Source organism: Diadema setosum, chromosome 13 (genome assembly GCF_964275005.1).
Source record: "Diadema setosum chromosome 13, eeDiaSeto1, whole genome shotgun sequence".
Lineage (NCBI taxonomy): Eukaryota > Metazoa > Echinodermata > Echinoidea > Diadematoida > Diadematidae > Diadema > Diadema setosum.
Genome location: NC_092697.1, coordinates 27,582,109 through 27,604,254, shown reverse-complemented (window position 1 = coordinate 27,604,254; position 22,146 = coordinate 27,582,109). Strand labels below are relative to the sequence as shown.

The 22,146-nt window shown below is 39.8% G+C and overlaps 1 protein-coding gene across 1 annotated transcript; it reads left to right on the top strand.

The window, feature by feature from the left end:
• The first annotated feature begins 17,879 nt into the window (after positions 1-17,879).
• Positions 17,880-21,108, top strand: LOC140236540 (uncharacterized). The gene is made up of 3 exons (XM_072316465.1): positions 17,880-18,737; positions 19,277-19,728; positions 20,499-21,108. Exons 1-3 carry the CDS (start codon positions 17,880-17,882, stop codon positions 21,106-21,108), a joined length of 1,920 nt encoding a protein of 639 aa, XP_072172566.1.
• The last annotated feature ends 1,038 nt before the right edge of the window (positions 21,109-22,146 follow it).

The following is a 22,146-nucleotide window of genomic DNA, read 5'->3' as shown; positions in this document are numbered from 1 at the left end:
GATATGCTACTGTACATGAGAGTGTTGATAACTTCTTGCATATAAATAAGCAACTATTAATTACTGTTATCAGTCTTCAGTCGAATAACTGTCGAATAATTTGGCGCGATGCATCCAATTTCTTCTCTTTGAATTAAGAAATTGAGCAATGACCTCTATGCAACTCAAGGGTCGACTCATGATGGCGATGATACCATTGAGAACTCGTTTGATTCACATCCGTGATGTTGGCTTTGTCATTTTGTTTTCGAATCGTATCAAAAAGAAAATTCTCACACTGCTTGTCCAGTCTGAATGAAACAATACATGGTTTGACCCCATTCATGTCAAGTCAACTCCAACGCAGGGACGTCATTTTGGAGTTATACTAAAACATTGCGCGAGAGTTTTGAGGCCCATATGGAGAGAGATTCTTTCAGCAATGAAGTATGATGATTGTCTAGATTGTGTCTTTATCTTTCGGGGGATGTCACGATGTTTGGGTTTGTACTCTTGACCCAATCCAAATGCTCTAACTCTTCTGCATGAATTATGCGTGTGTTCCCAGGTGCACAAACAAATGGTGTGTATCAAACAAGGACCTGTTGCAGAGAGATCGGCGGGTTCCGCGGTTCTCTTTCATTTAGGGGAAAAAAAAATATGCAGCCAGCAGTTGCCAGATAGAGAGAGGAAGGGTAGTGTGTGTGTAGGGGGGGGGGGGACCTTCTCCATCTCATTCGTTCTGTATGTAAGTAATTGATGCAAATTCATGTGAAATCATATACGGAGATTTAGGGACTTTCAGATAACACATTTGACTTACATATTCAAAATGGCCAACTGTGATACAACGACCTCATGTATGTTTTATTACCTCTGACAATGAATCAGTGAATCATGCTCGCTATACATACAGATACAAAGTGAGCCGAAATGCATCCATTCAGGCCCTGTAAATTCATATAGAGGATCATTATGGGGAACATTTAATACATGAATGGATAGAGAAATTTTATACGGTAACACTCTCAGAAATATAGGTTCAGCTTTGCACCTTTTGTCTCACTGGGATCACGGGTGCAAAGTTGCACCTTTAAAGGTGCCCCCCGTGTGACATTGGACAGGAGCAGAGTTGAACTTGTATTTCTTATAGAGTGAAGAAAGAGAGAGAGAGGGAGAGAAGAGAGAAGATTACAAAAAAAAAATCGTAGGATAACACGGAAATCCTTGTAATTCTGGAGATCAAGCCATTATGCTAAGAGATGGCGAAAGTGTCACTTTCATCCGACCACGCTCGTTTGTTAGGAGTAGTGAGGAAGCCATCAATCTTACTCACGGACTCAGCGAATCAAGCATCGACAGCTCTAACGAGTTGATGACGTTGCGAACCTCTGAACTCTTATGAAACCAATTTAATGCGTCACCTTCTCCGTAAAGCGTCGGCGTACTGTTGGAGGAGGGAATCCCACAGAGTGACCCTAGATCACTAGATCATTGCCTCATATCACGTCTTATTTCATGATATGTGAGCAGATCCTTCACTCCACAAGATGAGGTCATCGTAATCATTGTGTCACACTCCCGGTATTAAAAAAACAACAACAACAATTGAAGCAAATCAAAACACAGTCTCCTGTCTCATTCTCATCGTTTTCTTTATTTTATGCCCTTGCAGTGAATGTATGCCTTTAGGAGTAACATTTCTAATACAACTTACTCCTCAAGCCCCTTCTCGGTTGCAAGTATGCTTCGTGATATCTGCTGATATACAGTAACGGACAAGTACACATTACACCTTGTGTTCAGAGTCACATTGTGAATGCTCCGGAAACTAGAGCAATGTGAAGACAGCCTTTGGTGAATTCTTATCAAGAGCACGCAAACACAACATCCTAGAATGTTAGAAACGAATATCATCGTACACAGTACTACACAGCAAGCAGGAAAACGTATGAATATTAACATACATCATCCGACAATTTTCTGTCGGCCATGCAGAAGTCAGGTTGCAAGGTAATTTGTATAAATGAAACTCGTAAAATGATTCAAAGACGAATTCATAATCGAAATTTGAAATAATCATTACACTACGTTGAACACTGCGTGTGCAATCCAGAGACCGTGCTCACGTTCAAGTTGTAATTACGGTAGAAATGTTTGAAATGTTCTTCTCTGTGGATGAGACTCGAAACAAACTCACCACTGGACCGATTTACATAATGCTCACTCTATCATGTTGCTCATGGGACCACACTGCTGGTCGTTGAAATCTCGCACGAGGAAATGTGTATACTTGGCGTAAAATTAGCATCTCAACATTTTACCGAGGTGCACTTCTTTGATCGATCTGTTCCATTACCCCACGGCTTCACCGTCAACACGCACAAACGGACATGCACACAAACACACACACACACACAATCGTTATGCAGGAAAATATTTGCACTTACAACTCACATTCACACAGAAATAAGACACCTTCTCCTACTTTACAATAATAAAATGGAATACATCCAAACAGATTCCACACCACCACTCTTAAAGTAACTCATTCCCTATTGCCATATCATTTGTCGTGTTTCAAACAATACATTCAGTTGTCCGAAAAAATATTCCACTGATCTTGTAGCTTTTATACTGGTCATGGGGAGGAATAATTCCGTCTCCAGAACCTCTTTTATTTCCAAAACCAGGCCGTTTATATCTTTCTGAATCAATATCATTACATTCAACTCTCCCTTCATTCTTGATATTTTTGGGTGTGAGTGTTCGATATAACAACACGGACATGAAGAAATGATATACTAGTAATGACGTGATATGACTCATTCCAGATATTGCACTGCAAATTCTTAAAATTCATGCTCACCAGTGTTCTCCATTCGGGGTTTTCCTGTCTAATGTTTCTATGAAGCTTTGCCACTGTGTGAATATTTTGCATGATCATCTATGCCTCCAATTCCTTCAAGGAGATTGATTGTTCCTGATTTACTCCGTTGAATTAATAGAATATTGAATGACTACCAAGACGAGGCAGGTCTGATGCGTTCCCTTGTCTTGTTACCATAGTGACGCGTGACAGAACATCTTTCGAATGTTTGATTGGTATATTACGTAACTCCATTAAGGCAGTTTACTTGTCTCAGTACAGTGGTCACTGCCCTTTATGCGCTGATTTATAGGAAGTCATTGTGTGCTTGTAAATCTGATTAGGTTGAACATGCTGCTTCCCCGAGCATACAATCTCTGCCTTTAACCTAGCCCAGGTAATGATAAAGCTTCCGTTAAGTAGCATCACTACCACCATCGCTCTTATTAAGAGTGGTTGCTTCTCTTTTTCACACCAAGGTGGGAAGGGGAAGAGTGGGATGTACAGCACCATCTCATACAAAATCTTATACAAAAGGGTTCTGTATATACCCTCCATCACACCCCACAGTTATCATACAGCGAAATTTGGATTCATGGGCATAATTTAACACTAAGAGGCACGTAGTCATTTTCAAAGAAGTGACGACTTTGCAAGATATTAATTGTCAATCATAATTTCTGAAAGAACTATGTAGATCGCTCTACAACGGTATTCCTAATGCTAGGTGTGTTTGTTATAACTCAATATATGCTAACAAAGATATGGTATATACATAATGGGGAAAATACTTGGTTGTTCATATTCCTATTTCACTGATTTGGTCATTATCTTAGCAATTAATAGAGCATGTAGAAGATGATTTGAATTGCAAAAGCATATAACTATATATTACTAAAAAGCGATACTGTAATCTACATAAAAGACAATCAGATCAATACCAGAGCTTCCTAAATCTGCTAAAGAATCTGCGAACTGATGAGCACCGTTGATTGCTGCTTCAGTGGCACAAAGAGTCAACCAAACGAAGAGATTTCTCTTTCTTTTTCTTCGTTGTCTATGGATAGCCAAATAGTTCGATTAATATTCAATCTAAGAATTTATTTATCCTTATTTGCTAGACAGGAGAGTCACATAGATGAGAGGTAATAGCTTAAGTCATACATTATTGAATCCCCTACGTAAAAATATTACTGTTTTGCATTCTACGTCCATTTCTGATGAGACATAATATGTCATGATCTGAAAGAAAAAAGTCAAGTAGAAAACAAAATCTTTATTCTGGATTATGTACCCAATCGTAATATCAATGCATGGGATGCGTACCCTTCCGTGATTATCAGCAATAAACTAGTCAGCCTGTCGAGTCAGCAATAATGTCAACCCTCTCAAGGAATAGACCGGTTCTGTAACGTATTCAGATTTCATGCATACGTTGTTCACAGAATGTACTCTTAACAACCACAAAGCTTGCCCGAGGCTTGCCCGACAAAGCAACAACTAAGTTAATTCCTGCCTATGAAACGGGAGGGAGCTGGTGAATAAAATGCTTCGTTACCTGCCAAGCTGTGGGAAAAGAAACATCTATGAATTGTAATACATTACTTAAACGGTCTATTGATATTGCTACCTATATACAAGCTTTCAAGCGCGGCTCTTAACAAATCACATGGCAACGGCTACTCCGAAGAATCTGAAATGAAAACGGATCCGGAGAGAGATTTCTGAGACCGGGCGACGAAATCACGGCGATCTGTATAAAATGCCTGATTCGATAAGAATTGGAAAACAGATTTTTGCACCGAGAGTTTCGTAGAAATACTCTTATTGATTGACAAAAGGGGACGGGCAAAAGAGGAAGAAAGAGATAGATAGATAGATAGATAGATAGATAGATAGATAGATAGATAGATAGATAGATAGATATATGGATGGATAGATAGATAGATATATAGAAAGATAGATAGATAGATAGATAGATAGATGGATGGATAGATAGATAGATAGATAGATAGATAGATAGGGAGAAAGAAAGAGACATGAACTTACTTTATCAGTGCATTCAAATTGTCCGAACGAGCTATCATGTGCTTAATTCAACTTTCACATTTTAGTGCGAGAAGTAATAAGCCATGGGACCCGAAGCTCGACAAAATTTAGCTGGAGTGTACAAAACCCATCGGGAGCGTAAGTTGCCCTTTAGATGTTTGAGAATACACCGGAATATTATTGCCGTTTTTGTCACTCTGTGTCGCGGATGTGCCGTCGCCGTGGCAACCAATCGAAATTGAAACTTTGAGTGGTAAGCGCCCAAAATAGGAAGGTGAAATTTAAAAAATCTAATAAAGCAAGAAACTCGTTCCACTAAAACATAGTGATTGGGAAAAAACCAAGGGCGTTGTTTTACATGGCACGTTAACTTCATACTAGAAGTATTTCATGAAAAAAAAAACCACCTTAATTCACCTTGTTTGTTAATCCAGGTTGTTGAGACGATGTGGACACATTATGTGACTACGACATGTACCATACTCCTCGTGCTTTTGATTATCCTTTAATGGACTCTTGACTAGGTGTTCTCGATGGCATTTGTAGTGCTTTTTGGGAATGATATTTATATTCATTTTTGTTAATTGGTGCGGGTCATTTGCGTTGAATCACACTGACATTTTGTTATCTCTTGAAACACAGCTCGCTTGCTCCCATCCGTTGTCCTGGCAAAACACAAATGTACCTAATATATCTATTAACACTCGATATACTAGAGTAAACGACTGCTATTATTAAAGAAAAAATAGGCATACTGAAATCGCTAGTGTCGCCGTAGATAGGTGATGTCATTATCTTATCGTTTTTGACGTGGCTGACTGCTGTTTGTGAGAATAAAATTGTGTGTAGTGCTGTGAGGGCGCGACGCTTGTTAAAAAACAACAACAACAATAACAACAATGGCATAATAAACGATTAAGTCGAAAGTGGTCAATCATCAACAGCAGGATAAAAAAAGAGAAGAAAGCAATCTTTCTCGAACCAACTTTAGAAATAACATCTATTCAGGGATATGATTACATACAATCTAATCAGATTTGCTACTGAATTCGAATTCTGCACATACACGCACACACATAAAATACGAGCATGATGGTGGCGACGTTGCAAGATATTTTAACAATTAAAAGAATTAAGACATAACTTTTAGGAGACAATAGTACTTTCTCTGAGAATTTGACGAATACGTAAAAAAAAAAAAAAGATATATCAGCGAAGAGTAATCATGGCAATAAATACATTAATACTGATAGCGATGTTGCAGCAGATGCCGAGTTCGGCAACGCATTATAATGATCATGTCCGTGTCGCTGAATGGTTTCTTTGGGCTGAACCAGGCACATCTCCTCTGCCAAATCGTACTATCTCTCTCGTTGCCAAGGTTACGATGTGTTTCCCCTCCAAGTATTAATCAGGAAAGAGATCACAGCTGTAGCAATTCTTGCTGGCATGCTCCGAGCGATTCGCTAGATCCATCATCCCGACATTAGAATCGAAAGGCATTAAAGATGTAAATCCGTCATTGTCAGCGTACAACAAAGAAGAGAAAGGGAAGAGAAGGATTTACTCGTGAGATAAAGAGATACTGTATGCAAAGTATATCCGTACACGTGTATGAGTATATGCGTGTATGCTTTTGTACGCACGATGGAGAAATATAGGAGGGGAGACGACGGTTGAGGAAGCGATACGGACTAAGAATATTTGGAAAAGAGAGAAAAAGACAGGAAAGAAAAAAAAAAAGAATTGTATAGTTTTTGGCTATTATAGTATACATAGTAGGTGGGGGAAGAAACAATCATGCAAAGTTACAGAAACTTACTCACCTGTTCAGACCTCGGAAGTAACTATGTTTCAACCGAAAATCTCAGTTTTAGATATATGAACAGAACTATCATAAGATTAAAGAATAGTAGGATATACATGTACATGACAAAGCGAAAATATATGGTTTGATAGAACGAAATGTAGGAAGGTTACATATTTATTCAAGTTTATTCTTCGAATCTGCATCAAGCCACAAACAAAAACTATAGTTTATATTTCTGCACCTTTTAGTGTGCAATATTTCAAAATAAAGACAGGTATAGTAGTACTTTAGTAATATAATTCCACAAAATTGGAACCCATTGCTGGTTGATAGAGAACACTTTGCCACCATGATCGCAGAGCGGCATGCGCGGTGTATGCGCACGCTTCTTCAGGTGATAGATTGTGGGTTAAATTATTCATCTTTTTATTCCCCAACCAGCTGCGATTCCTCATTAAGAGCAGGAAGCTGCGAAGACTGATGCGTATCTATAGCCAATCATTCCATCATCCATTTTTCGGAAGTCGGGGAAAATGACAATAACACACAATATCAAGGGTTTGGATCGTTAACTCCCTCTATGCATACGTATGTGTATTTGTAATGTATCAATATTTATGATGCAGGACTCGACATTTGCTTAAATTTCTTGGATACATACCATCGAACACACTGTGATCATAATTCTATTCTGGTATTTCGTGGTTTTGCAAAATATAGATATGTATCAGTGAATAGCTTTGAAATGCGGTTCCCATGGAAACAAAGTGTTGGTTCTCGTTCGTTCTCCACTTCATCGCAGAACTCTTCTTCATCATGGGACCCGGGCGTGGGTTCCCACAGTCATCGCTCAATAGGCGCAGCGAACTTCGCAGAGGTCCTAAATTAGATTATCGGCAACAACCCAATTCGTGAGGGATGGGGTTGAGAGATTGCATTGCGCCAACACACTCCCGTGTCTGTTGCGATATCACGGATATGTAATCTGAAGAATACAAACCAATCACACATTTCTATGGTCGGCTAGCTCGAGGGAACAGCTTATAAGCTGTCCATATACTTTTTCGAGTCCGGAATGTCCCATGCGGAGTTTCGCTACATCGTATCAAGATAATCGGATCAGAGTGCATTAACAAAACAACATAACAATAAAAAACATTGATCATCATTCTACCTTGTCTCGTTTCAAACGCCCCCACTGATGTACTCATGTTGAACAAACCAGCAAACGTAAACAACAACAACAAAATATAACGGAAACACAGAGTTTTTTTTGATCAGAGAAAATCGTTTATGTCACTCATCTTTGTTTGGGGGTTTTAAGTATCATAGTATTTAATTCAAATCGCACGTAGATGATGCATCCCTAAGATTTGACGTAAAAAAAAGAAAGAACAACTGTTGGTTAAGAATAACGTAACTGTTCCAAGGCCACTAAAAACGAAGTTCTTTTGCGTGACTGGTTTGTCGCTTTTGTCGTAACAAGTTGATATCTTGATTAGATAACACCTATCTCACTGACAATAATACTATGACAGCACTGTTGACCACGAATTCAAACAGTGCATGCGATCATTCTTATAAGAATTGACAATAATTATCTTACTGGCAACAGTGTTACCCATTTTCCTATTTCCACCTTTGTTCGAAACATACGCAGCTGTACCGCGGCGTTTTTTCGTCGAAATCGCATCGTTGTCGTGTCACTTCGTGATGGCTGCTACCGCTGATTGACACTGCGCTCCGTCCGTCGTTCTTCATCTGAGCGGTGGCCGTCAACCAGGCGTAAGCACTTTACGTAAGCAATCGTCCGATCGCGACAATTCATTAGCGCTGAGCGCTCCGTGCTGGCTGTTTATTTGCAGTTTCCAAACGGAATCTACGCCCTCAGTCGGGTCACGCTCTCAGCGACCGGGGCCAGAGCCGCCGTATGTATGATTAGGGTGATCTTCCGAGGAAGGCGTGCTTTTCGTGCGCTCTCATAAACTGGGGAGGCACTCTGTTTGATTTAAAAGATTTATTTCGAGACCTGAAGCATACTCTGAGCACTCATTCAGCTTTACGAGATTTTGTTTTCTCAACGAACGTGAAAAGGATTTAGAGAAACCACACGACATATGCTAGTGCAGCATTATTTTTTTTAAGCTATCTATCCATCCATCCAGTCAGCCAGCCATTTACTGTATCTATCTACGTACCTTTATGAATATAAATGCAGAAATACATGCATTATGACGTAATATACTTTTACATGGCGGACGGACACATCTGAAACATTGTCTGAAAGCCAAGTGTACATTGACACGCCGGTCATCTCTGTACGTCCAACGCCCTTGCACATGTACAGAAACAGAGACATTCCACCCATTAGTATGTACACAACATGGAAGAAACTACCTGACTGATAGCACAACATGTAAAATTTCTGTTGATCGACGCGTACTTCATGTTTGTTATACGTTAAGTATGCGTTTCTATTCTTCCGTTTATACTGTTTATAAGATACGCTGCGGTAAACATCATACCAGCTCTGGCATATACCTCGTTAGCCTGTCTATTTATTTTCTTGGCTCATATCCGAGGCTTTAAGAGATGTATTAATAGAAAGCAATATAAAATGATTACCAATAAAGAAGAAGTGTTGCTGTCCTGCTGCGCACCCTGAAAAGGAAGAGCTTTTTTTTTCTGGAGAATTTCCTAATTTTTTTTTTCCTGCGTGTAATTGCCTGCGGCATTGCCCTGGTGCCCCAAGGTCAAAAAGGGGTATTTTTGCTGGATATATTTCACTCATGAATTGGCAATGTAGGCACAACCGTAGGCTAATTTATCTTGGAGCCTCCCACACTCCTCTGTCTTTCGCAAAGCCTGTCTGTACCGTAAGGCATGTGTTGCAATATTGCTATAAATTGTTTTGAATTCTGCAATGGACGGGCCCGCACGATGCCATATTAAGAGATTCGAATGATATACAAGCTTGTGATTAATCTCAATTTTCAATGTACAATAGACTTTCAGTTTTTGACAGACGATTAGACTGACAACCGCGAGAATGCAAGAAAACTTATTTTCTATCGATCTTCTTCCCCCAGAGGGGCCCACATTCTGCAAGAACTGACATTTCAGAAGATCCCTCCACTTTTCGCACATTGCATATTGTTTATACTTCACTCTGATATCTCTTCAGTATTCATTTCGGTGCATCATTAGTACTATAAATTTTCACAATTTTTGTATACCCTGATTATTGCACATGTCTCATTTACCGTATTATCTGATACAAAAGAAAGTGACATGGATGTTTTTGTATAAAATGATAATGAATTTGAATTGAATTGAATTTGATGGAATTGAATTAAATCGAAAACATTCAGTTTGCCCACTCACAGATCTTTTCGTGAATTCCCCCCTCCCCCAAGAAAAAGGGTATTTCACAGTGTGAGGAAATTTGATCAAAAAAATCCTCACATACCTGAAACGGTGTTTTGAAGATAATTGTGTGTCAGTATGTGCTTGATATTGATCAACAACTTACGTATATTCTTAAAATATTCCATTACAACAGAAATACAACCCGAACTGAGACTGGAACTCGCTAAATTGAACTTCGCTTGCATAGTCCGCAGGCAGCACCCTTTTCTTGTATGTTGTTGAAAGCAATGACGTCTAGTCATTTACAGCGTTTAGTATTCTCTTAACAACAAAAGCAAATAGGGCCTACTTACAGTAGAGCTAATACTGATAAAACAACATGATAGTATTTGTCAGCTTTACTGTTCGTCTGTCACTCACTAAACTCACTCTAGCTGCCCTATTTTCTACATGCCCGCTGGGATTCGGCTGGCCGCGACATGTTTAATTCAACACTCTCTATAGGGGTAACTGTGCCTTTACCAACCACACCGGGTACATGGCGTGGACATGCGAGCTGGAGGACTCTCCGAGAGCGTTGACCCACTGTAGGAGAGGGGGAGAGAGAGAGATAGAGAGATATATAGAGAGAGACAGCTAGACAGAGAGATTTATAGATTTAAAATAGATAGATATAAGATAGATAGAGAGCCAGACAGAGAGAGGTAGATAGATAGATAGATGGATGGATGAATATAGATAAATAGACAAATAGATAGATAGATAGATAGATGGGTAGATAATAGATAGATAGATAGATAGGTAGGTAGGTAGATAGATAGATAGATAGATAGATAGATAAATAGATAGATAGGTAATACTACTGATAGAGAGAGAGAGAGATGCAGACAGACAAAGACAGATTAACTGCTGTAATGGCACATTAATTCATCATTATTTCTACATTCAAGTTCAAGTTCAAGTTCAAGTTGATTTATTTCATTTCTAACAAAAAATGATAATTAGGCATACAATAAACGTTCGTATATACAGATGTCAGGGAATCAGCACAACAATGCGATGAACATAATAATATGTGATAAAGACACAGGTAAATTATCAACAGAGATACAAATAAATGTTGCATCATTATGGTAAAGGCAGAAACAAAATTGCTGGAAGTGGAGGAGACTGCTAAAAAGCAGAGCTTGTACTATGCAGTCCCCTCACGAGAAAAAAAAAAGAAAAAAAAATCAAATTGCGAAAAAGAAGGCAATGTGCCTCCTCTTTCATCACATTGTCATTGAAGTGAACCTAAGCAAAGGTAAGGTTTGATGGCGAATGTATTTTTTATTTAATGTTGACTTACGTCAGTTTGTCGCCTCAGGTGTTATATATCACCGCATGTCTTCGATTCTTACCACATTTTATTCCATAATTTTCATTGTCCAACTTACCACAGCGTGTTGAATACCCCCTTAATAGAAGTCTATAAGGACACCAAATTATATGTAGCGTTATACTTTAAAATGAAGGTGTTTGCACAATATACTTATTTTTCTCTGTTTATGTCGACAGAATTCCATCTATTTCGTTTTTGCCTGTCGAGACAAGAAAAAGCAGTGAAAGAGATGAGTGTTTCCAAAAGATACTTAAGATAATGTGTGTGTTCAGCCAAACTCAAAAGACAGTTCGTTTCAGGGAACTTTATTTGCTCATCCATTCAGTATGTTCAGTGAAGAACAGTCGCACTCTGCATCTCCCCTTCAGCGCTCTTTGTTCCGTCAATGGAGTCTGCGTGTTCCCATCCTCTTAAATCAACAGTTTCTTTTCTCGAAGCACTTTCACCGTGTTCGCTATTCAAATTCGCATGAATCGTGAATTATCACGAAATGATAGAAACTGGGATAGAAATCGAACAGCGAGTACATGTCCTTCAGCTTTGGGATATCGTAAATGACAGAAATCATTCTTCAGCGAAAAATTTTACATTTTACAGAATGGGAATTCCGCCACAGATTACTCTCTTCATTTTACCTAGAGCAGTAGGAATGTTTTTTTTTTTTTCCTAAGGTGGAATTGCAAATCTTTCTAATCAAATGTCTTCAGATATTTGTCTTAGATATGACAGTGACAAATTCTCAGAAAAGTTAATTTATGTGCTGAATGTAAATATATATATGATGAGTACACCACCAAGTGAACGGGGCAATCGAGCACTTCGATCCACACGAAGCGACAAATTTGTCTTTACTTAATATCACTTTAAGAGATATGAAGAAAATTTATGACTGCAAAGCTGCTTACAGCCAATGACAGTAAAAATTAATCTTCTGCCCTTCTAGACGGAAATACCTAATGATGATTCAAACTTCACACCTAAAGGCCCTGCACAATGGAAACATTAAATCAGCTTAGTATGGGGGCGCAGTAGGTTTCCAGGTCATCTGCACATCTCGTGTATATACATATTGACAACTGCCGTGATACTCATTTCAAATGGTTGATTTATTTGAACAAGCCTCTCTATTGAGAACCTGCACAGAGACTTCACTGGCTGAATTGCTGCATATTTTGACAATCATTAAACACGCACGTCAACTTCAAATCATATGCAAATCACTGCAAAGCACTAAACTAAATAGCAAACAAACAACAAGAAAAACGCATGGATATAACACGATGCAAGAAAATCATTACACACTTGAAACACTGTTAAATGTTTAATCATTTTTTAACGTTGTGGGGAAGTTGTTGGAGAATCTGTATGTATGGTATGTATTAATGAGTAACCGCATGCTATCCAGAAAAAGGTTGAGAAAATTCTCCTTGAGGGTATGAATCATAGTAAACAAGTAAATCGACACTGAGCAAAATGAACAAATATTAGTGTTGCATAACAGAGCTAAACAAAAAAAAAAAAACATGAATAAATAAAAACCGACAGCAGGTGATTAAGAATTTCATTATCAGTCCCTGGATTTTTAATGGTATGCAAAGCCAAACACCTGTACAAAAATAACTTGTTTTAGATGTTAAAGGAGAGTATTATTCATTATATTATGAAAAAAAAAATAAAATATTGAGCCTCTGTTTTACCGATAGAGCCTAGGTTTTGCAAATTGAACTTTCTTGTAAGTAACATAATATCAATTACAAATTCTCTGACGAGATTTACATTGCCTCTGGGTAATTATGAGGAATACGTGAATGGTTAACCAACTTCTTTTTCCCTCAGTTGTTCAAAAGATGTTATATTGCACATTTCAGAGCCTATAGGCCTGTAAAAAAATTGTAATTTGATCCTCTGCATTTTGACCACAATGGTCTACCATTTTTGTCAATTTATTCATTCCTTTTTCATGAGAACACATTAGTTAGGTTAGTTAAAAGTTAGGTGCTTAATATAGTAAAATCATTGGTGTCACATACTCCGACATACATTATATTCCCTTACAGCACACGGGTGGTGCTGCTTTTATTTGGATGTTGTTTTGAAAGAGGGTTTTTCTTGCGAATGTCATCATGGAGACGAACATGGCGTAAAGATAACAGCTTTAGATAAAACATGAGATTAAATGAAGTTTTGATTTTATTACCACAACACGGGCTTCAAGGAAGTGGGGAACGCGATTATATTGTTATATACAATCATACTCGTTTGATGTTTTCACACATACTATAAATGTATGGCACTTCACCGCTGTTTTTTCAGTTGGGTAGATCCAGACGTGGTGAGAATGTACGTCGGCGCACGTTCATCAGCACGTTCTAATTAGAGGAACAACTGGTCCTACAGGAGGTGGTGTTGGGCGGGTGGACCCCTCTTCCTTACCCCCCCCCCCCCGTATTGTCGAATGATCCGTTGGACAACATTCCGTATGAGCGACTGTGACACGAGAAATCTTAACGAAGCTCTGGCCAGATAAATCAATAAAACAACCTTGTTCTCTTCAACCTACCCCCTCCTTATGTTCAGCTAGATAATGGTACATTAAGGGGGAACCAAGTGGGTTGAGACGTCTAATAAAACGGTTTTTATCGCGTGAAGATGCGTCAGAAGTAGAACACAATTAAACGAGGAGTCTTCGTGAGAATTTTTAAAAAGGTATTTTTTACCATAGGGAGCAGTGATTTAAAAATAAAACGTCCGCGTTATAACATTTGATGCATATGTCTTGGTCAGTTGTATCGCATAACATTCGACCATATAAAAATTTCGCAATAAAACTTAAGCTATAAGGAGATATCATTATTTTTCTCAATAAACCATAACTGTGGACGGTTTATTCTAGAAGCTATTTTATTATAACTATCGTTTACATTTTTTTTTACATTTACCAATACTTAGGCATTAACTATACCGATGAAAATTTTTACATTGGTTGTTTCTATATATCCCTAACTCACATTTTAGAACTATTTTGACCCACTAAAGATGGGTTTTTGTTTCATCTACAAATGGTATATAATGCCTTTGTGCAGTCCAGTTATGAGGGCATGTGTTGCCATGGCAAGTATATGCACATGCTGGATCCTTGATCAGAGATAATTGGGTGTTGTACATGGTAATTTGATCGATAGATTCTTCTTTCATCTGCTTCAGGTGTAATCTGGAAAATAGTAAAAATGAACTGCAAACTTGGGATAAAATATGTAATAATTTGTTACCCATCACTGACTTTTTTGAGACAGAGTTGCACTCAAGATAACTGAGAGAAAATAAAAAACCGAACAAACACCTATGTATCTTGTTATAGACATTATCACCTATTATCGTTGTAGGCTTGCTTTCAGAAATGAAAATGTTGAAATAATTGCGTCCCAATGGAGAGTGTGGAGGCTAAAGATGCAGGAGAATGGAAATTACGAAATAGATGTTTTATCGCATTCTCAGAGATATGGGTCCCATTATGTTTTTTACGTGAAATTATAAACATTCTTTTTAACATATATATATATGAGAGAGAGAGAGAGTGTGTGTGTGTGTGTGTGTGTTTTTTTCAGAAAGACCTAAATCCACACAGCTAATTCCCAGTTAATCATTTTTTTTTCATTTCACGCAATTCTATGTTTCCATCAAAAAAATTTCTTTTCTCTTTGTTAAGTGTCATCATCATAAGTAACAAAAATGACAATTTAAAAGTCTTGCAGAAAGCTTGAGTTCTGACGATTTTTCTTTATATTATCTCTTTTTTTTATTTCAGCCCTTTTGCAAGAACAGTCCTGAAGCGTTATAGCTATACCCATTTTTTTTTCAATTTTTAAATTTTTATCATGGACACGAAACCGCCTCTCTTATCCCTTACCCTTCCTTCGTCGGTCGATCTGCTGAAACTGTTCTCTTGTCTGCTGGAAACCTTGCCTGATGCAGCACAACTTCGAATTAATCAAAAACTCGAGCTTAAGTAGCTAAATCATGCCTTAGTGAGGTCATTTAATGCCAGTATCTGATCAGAATTCATCACCACCCTGTCCGTAATACCAGGAAGCATGCTTGCCCAATAAAATAACGATCTATACCAAGTGCAATGCATTGAACAATTGTATGCTTCTTGATACGGTTTACCGTGACTTTTCCACAATCGACACCATTATTCTTCATTATCGTCACCATCGTCATCACCATCGTCATCATCACCACCATCATCACCACCACCATCATTATCACCATCATTATCACCATCATCATCACCACCATCATCATTACCATCATCATCAACACCACCATCACCATCATCGACATCGCCATCATCACCATCATCATCATCATCATCACCATCATCATCACCACAATCGTCATCATCACCATCATCACCACCATCATCACTATCATTAGCATCACCATTATTATCACCGTCATCATCATCATCACCACCATTACCATCATCACCACCATCATTATCACCTCATCATCACCACCATCATCATCATTACCATCATCATCACCACCAGCATCACCATCATCGACATCGCCATCATCACCATCATCAACATCATCACCATCATCATCACCATCATCATCATCATCATCACCATCATTACCGACCATCATCACCACCATCACCACAATTATCATCACCATCATCAACGTCGTCATCACCACCATCATCATCACAATCATCAACATCATCAACATCGCCATCATCTTCACCATCGCCATCATCTTTGACCTAGATGATTGAGCAAATTCTTAGCACATCCCTCACACATAACATTCTGCTCAACAGATTGTGTGTTGATTTTTTTTTTCTTAGTCAAAAAACCTTCGCTTAAGCCATTCAGGATACAGAATAGATAAAATCTGGGTGTAGGTGCTTTGGAAAGAAAACATGAATTTTATATGATTCTTTGACACACCGACTGATGAAATTTTGGGGAGTTGAACTATAGTCAGTTTGATGCACATGGTGAATGTCTCTGTAGGTTTGTGAAGAAGTACCAAAAAATGAGAATGGATTTAGACCCTTTTGCAAGTAACCTCTTTGTATGAATATATATATATATATTTACATATATATATATATATATATATATATATATATTATTCAAGTAAGCAGCAACGAAGTTACTAGTCAAAGAAAGGGATATCATATGTTTTATTTCATGTCAATTGAAGGGGAGAGGAAATATCATTCACTCTATCATAAAGGATAATTTACGCATGAAATATTATTCCTAAATTCCAGCAGTGTTTAAAAAAGTTGTTGGTACAGTCACGAGCAATCATTGTATGTCCGATCGCGAGAATAATCATTAATTTCTTGTTAATGTCTTCTTTTTTATGTCTTCTTTTGTTAACTCCAGGAAATTTGGAGTGGAGTCGCGAATCACACCGCCGGAAATCAATCACAGGTGTCGGAAGTTTGAAAGAATTCTGAGAAATGAGCGACTTTTCGATTAAGTACTCATACATTCAAGGACAAGGAATATAATGGACCTGTTTTCATCGTGAATATTCTTGCTCCGTTACTCTGCTAATCCTCTTGGGGAAATTTCAAAGCACGGCCGAACACCTAAGCCATAAACAAGCCCTATTTGTGCAAAAAAAAAAAAAAAACCGGATTGGTATTTTGGGTCATGCGACATGAAGCATCACCACACGCATTACTTTCCTTGGAATCAACACCAATATACGCTCCCCTTCTCGGAAGCAGCCAGTACAGACGTGAAAGAAATGTCGTTGGATTGCTTCATTTTCTAGTTCAAGGCATGTCGTAATTTCACAGGACATCCGTAAAATTTGCAAGCTTCCCCTCCCCCAAGCATAGAAAATAGAAGGTACTCACTGAAAAAAAAAGACCCACACACATCTTTTGTGTACTTTCGCCATCGAGCGTGCGTCTATTATAGGACACCGCCAGGGAGTTAACCCGAGTCTTTCCAGCAGCCCGACGGAAATTACTATGCGCACCGGTGCACCAGACGCTAAGCTGTCGTGATTTCGCAAGTGATGTTCGCGACATACCCACTGTGCATGGTACGGACGACGAGAAAAATGGCGGATTCAAAGAGCCCTGCTTCATACGTGGATATAATCCAAACGGGAAAGATTAAGAGCTCCGAAAACTGATCTCGGCACGGTACATTTATTCAGGATCGAAGGTGACATCTGCTCAGATTATAGGTCAGCTACAGACATCGGTTTGTAGCTCCCCCCCCCCTCCCCGAGAATGGGATATTCTTTCTTTACCCTTTGGTGATTTGAGAATCGCTGGGGTTTTTTTGAGCAGATATATTTGTTGTATTTCGTTGCAGCCGCATTTTTATTATTGATATAAACTTTTTTTTTTCTTTTACGTGGAAAGCATAACAATAGGAAAAATGACAGGCCACGGGAATGTATCCCTTGGGCACAATTTCACCTCAACTATGCCGATGGTGGCTCTGCAACCAAGCACCAGCATTCTGGTACCTATCGTCATGTTTTCGATCGGGGCGACGGGTAATATCATTGCCTTAGGGATGTACCACTGTTCGTCGTCATGGCACCGCGGGACGGCATTCTACGGATTACTCCGCGGGTTCTTCCTCACCAGCATCGTTGGGTACCTCACGGTGTACCCTGTCATGATATCTGTACACGTGCGCGGCTTGCGTTGGATCGGCGGGTCGCGCATGTGCGATTTCCACGGGTTTGTCGTCCTCACCTTCGGGATGTCTCTCGCGTACATCACCGGCGTCCTTGGCTTTGAGCGCTTCCTAGCCGCGTGCCGCCCATACACGTACAATCGTAAAGTAGAGCCCCGCAAGATCCCTTTCGTCTTGGTTTTACTGTGGCTAGTCTCCATCTTCACGGGGATTCTGCCCTTGGTGGGATTTGGGCGAATCTCCTTGCAGTACCCGTCCACCTGGTGCTTCATCGATTGGCGAAACGAGGAAACCGTCGGCCGTCTATTTAGTAGCGTTCTAGCGACTATCGTTGTCTCCGTCATCCTCCTCGTCGTAGTGTCTATCTTCGCCGCCACGATCGGTGCGTCGTACAGAACTTCCAAGAAATGCCACGGAACTATCGCTGGCAAGGACGCCGACTCGGGTAGCTACAGCTTGGCCATGACCACCGATGATAACCCGCACAGGATCCCCAGGAGATATTTTGCAGCTGACCGCGCACTCATGTGGGCCACTATTCATTACGACATTCTGGCTTCCGGATTTTTAGTTTGTTACATTCCCGTCGTAGTAAGTATTGAACGCACAAGTTATACGTCAATGTGGACCTCATGAGTAATTAGATAGCATGTCTATGTACACGTATGTTTATAACGCCCCTAAATGGAATGCCGATTACATTGATCAAAATATGTTTGTTTGTTTTTTCCTAAACCTATGTGTGATACATGACGGCTATACGAAACTCGCTCTTTGCAGTAGATACGGTACGTTGACCATTCTATAAACAGAGCATCTGCACTTATACTCTAAAATTTACAGAGTTTACTGATCCTCCTGTGTATTTTTTCCGAAAAAAAATTTACCCGTATAAAAAGTACTACTAGTAATATCATATTTTCGTCAGAGTTTGACCAACATTTTAACTGAAAAAAAAAAGTGTGGTGTGATGATAGATCAAGTAGCCTTGCATTACTTAAGTTACCCTGTGCATACCACGTTGTGTAGTTTTGTTCATTACATCTTTCTCCAGCTTTACTATTCTACTTGAGATGGCATAGAATCGTGAATGTAGATAACTGACACTCTCTATCTCCATATCAATGCAGATGAGAATTATCTCCAACGTATCCGGTCAGCAGATCAACAACTTCAAAAATATGGCGGCCATGCACTGGGCAGAGTTTTACCCGGCCTTCTGCCCGTGGCTGTACATCCTGCTTCACGAGCAGATCTGGATGAGACTGACCTGCAGGGAACCACCCTACCGCGACGTACCGTACACACGAGCCAGCAGCCGGAGGCGGAGTAGTGGGAACAGGGCCTCCCCTGCTGACAACGACTACGTGCGAGAGGCCGAGTCCGGCGGCAGGCGCGAACCTGTCGACGTGTCGTCCACCAGCAACCACATCAACGTCGTCATGCACGATCACGTCGACGGGTACGTGGTCGGTGGTCTGCAGGAAGATGACGATGAGGTCGAGTCTGCATTGATACGATCGGCAAGAAAGAGGCTGGAATTCATCAAAGAGGACGATTCAAGAGAGAATTCAAGCGATAGGTAAAGTCTTTTTTTATTTTAAATGATAAATGTAATTAGTGAAATAAGGCTCGACATACGATCGAAGAGAAATATATTTAAGAACACGAGCATAATGGGCGGGGCCCTGAAGGCTCTAGAAGAGTTTCTTGGCCCCAGTCTTATCCTCCACGTCCACCTTTGGAAAGATATTGTACCATTTCCTTTCTCACCCATATTTGCACGATCTTTTCCTCGTAAGGAGTGAACTGCGAGTTTATTACAGCATAATCCTTGACCCACTATACTATTCATACGCACTTTAATCTGCATTATGTTTCATGATTAGTTATTGTATATTTTAAGGAAGCAACGAATGTTTTAAGGCAAGCAACCACGGGGCTGACAGCTTTAGGTTGATGACTACAAAGTACTGTAAACAATGAGGACAACGTGTCTTGCTTAGCAGCACTTACTGCTTTAGCCAGGAAGCTTAAAACCATGGACCTTGTGATTGATAGTCTATGATGGGCCAGCAGAAATTTAAAAGCAGGCTATCCAGTACGATCCAGTATGATACAGGACTCCTTTGTAAAGCAGTCCTGTATGGCTCTGAATGGGACTTCCTTGCTTTTGAAAAAGACATAACCAAATTAATATATAGCTATAAATAAATATATATGGGCATGTTTTCTGTTAACCACCAAGATTAATCGGTTACACTGGCTATCAAATCCTGTTTAGAATGAAATTAGCAAACAAAACTTTTAGGCAAATTACAATATTGTATGAATTTTGTTTTTTTTACACAGTTCACCACCTGCCATAGAAACACCTCCAGGTTCTGATTCACCAAAGAAAATTACGACCATACACAGGTCACTCGACGACGACACGTCCACGTCTTCATCAACGACTTCGACCCCTGAACATTTAACCATCCCCTCAACGAACCCGTCGCATCATCAGCCACCGGGTTTGCCGACAGCTGATGGTTCAGACCTCTCTTGTCCTTCGTCATCCCAGGAACACCAAACGCCTTTACCTTCATCACCTTCCTCAGAAACGCCAGAAGGCTGTCTCACCGCTAACCGGGTGACATCGCAGCAGCGTCCAATGACTTCCGCTGATGGAAAACCTATTATCATTTCCCCAAACTCGCCGAACAAGACGAAACGGTCGAGCGTGGTGGTCTCAGCGCCAAAGGCGAAACTAACTGTCACTACCAGTCACCCGACGGCAAACGGCCCCGTTATACAAAACCACGTGAACGCTGTTAGAAGTATGAGTGGCGGTACGCCACGAACTGGTTACAAAGCAACAAGGGGAGCTTACGTTCGCGTAGATGACGTTGCTTTCGAAAGTCCAACGAATAAGCCAAGCACTTTTGCGAAGGCGGGACGCAAGGAATCTATGATATGATAATGGTTTCATAATAATGAATTTTCATTCAAACATGACCGTAGGTCACTTGATACTGAAAACGACCATACCACAGATGCAAGAATGATAAATCTACAGATTTCCCGGACACCTTGATAATGTAATTGAAAGACTGGGGCACCGTGTCATGAAAGTTATCAGCCCTGACAAGTTGTGAGTCTGTAACATTGTTACCATAGCCACAGTCACTGACCTCAGCTTCCTTGCCATGGATTTTACTAAAATTGTCAGGGCTGACAACTTTCATGAAACGGCGCCCGGAAGTCGAAAAATATAACAAAAAGTGTAAGAATAAATATCTTTAAGATCTTACAGGATACTAAAAGTGCATCTAGATTGACTTTTGCGTGACGAAAATTTGCCGTTCTGTTGAATCCGTAACTCTACGCAGTTTGTTGCTCGATGCCTTGTGTTTTCCTCATTGTCTGCACAATCCGTGAGCAAACAGAAGCCCCGACAGAAATCAACACCTTAGGTCTATGATCAGACATTTTGGACATCGGCAGATATCAAGAATCTACACTCCAGAAGAGGCGAAACATATCATCGTGAAGCTCATTCCACAAACCCACGAGTGTTGTGCCGAGAGGAGTAAGCAGAGTTCGCATGCAGTAATCAGACATCAATATCGTTTGGCAGCCATGAACATCAAAGATCTCTGTGATTATTGCAGCTTGCAGGAACTGCATCATCCGTGATAGCAGCTAGTTAAAAACCGATCTACTGGTAAGCATTTTGATGGACTCCATGTCAAAAAAAAAAATACAGTGCTTCAACTTGCTTTTAGGGAAAAGGCCCCTGGAGGTGTATCACAGTTGTTGCCATCAGAATTATATTACACATTTAACAGCATGTTCCGCAGAGCTATCAGCATCTCCATCAGCGTAGATACGGGAACCTATACAAAAAGCCTTCTTGACGATAAATTCAACCGACGGCTAAAGATATTGCTTTTTGATGAGCTGCACGTTACGGCTTTGATATGTTGTGTTGAAGACAGCGGTCGTTTATCCAGAG

Bases quoted from the DNA above. Each gene is read 5' to 3' on its own strand.
- LOC140236540 (XM_072316465.1), top strand. From the start codon at position 17,880: ATGACAGGCCACGGGAATGTATCCCTTGGGCACAATTTCACCTCAACT. The intron at 18,738-19,276 runs GTAAGTATTGAA...ATATCAATGCAG, and splicing joins TTTGTTACATTCCCGTCGTA to ATGAGAATTATCTCCAACGT. The intron at 19,729-20,498 runs GTAAAGTCTTTT...TTTTTTACACAG, and splicing joins AGAGAGAATTCAAGCGATAG to TTCACCACCTGCCATAGAAA.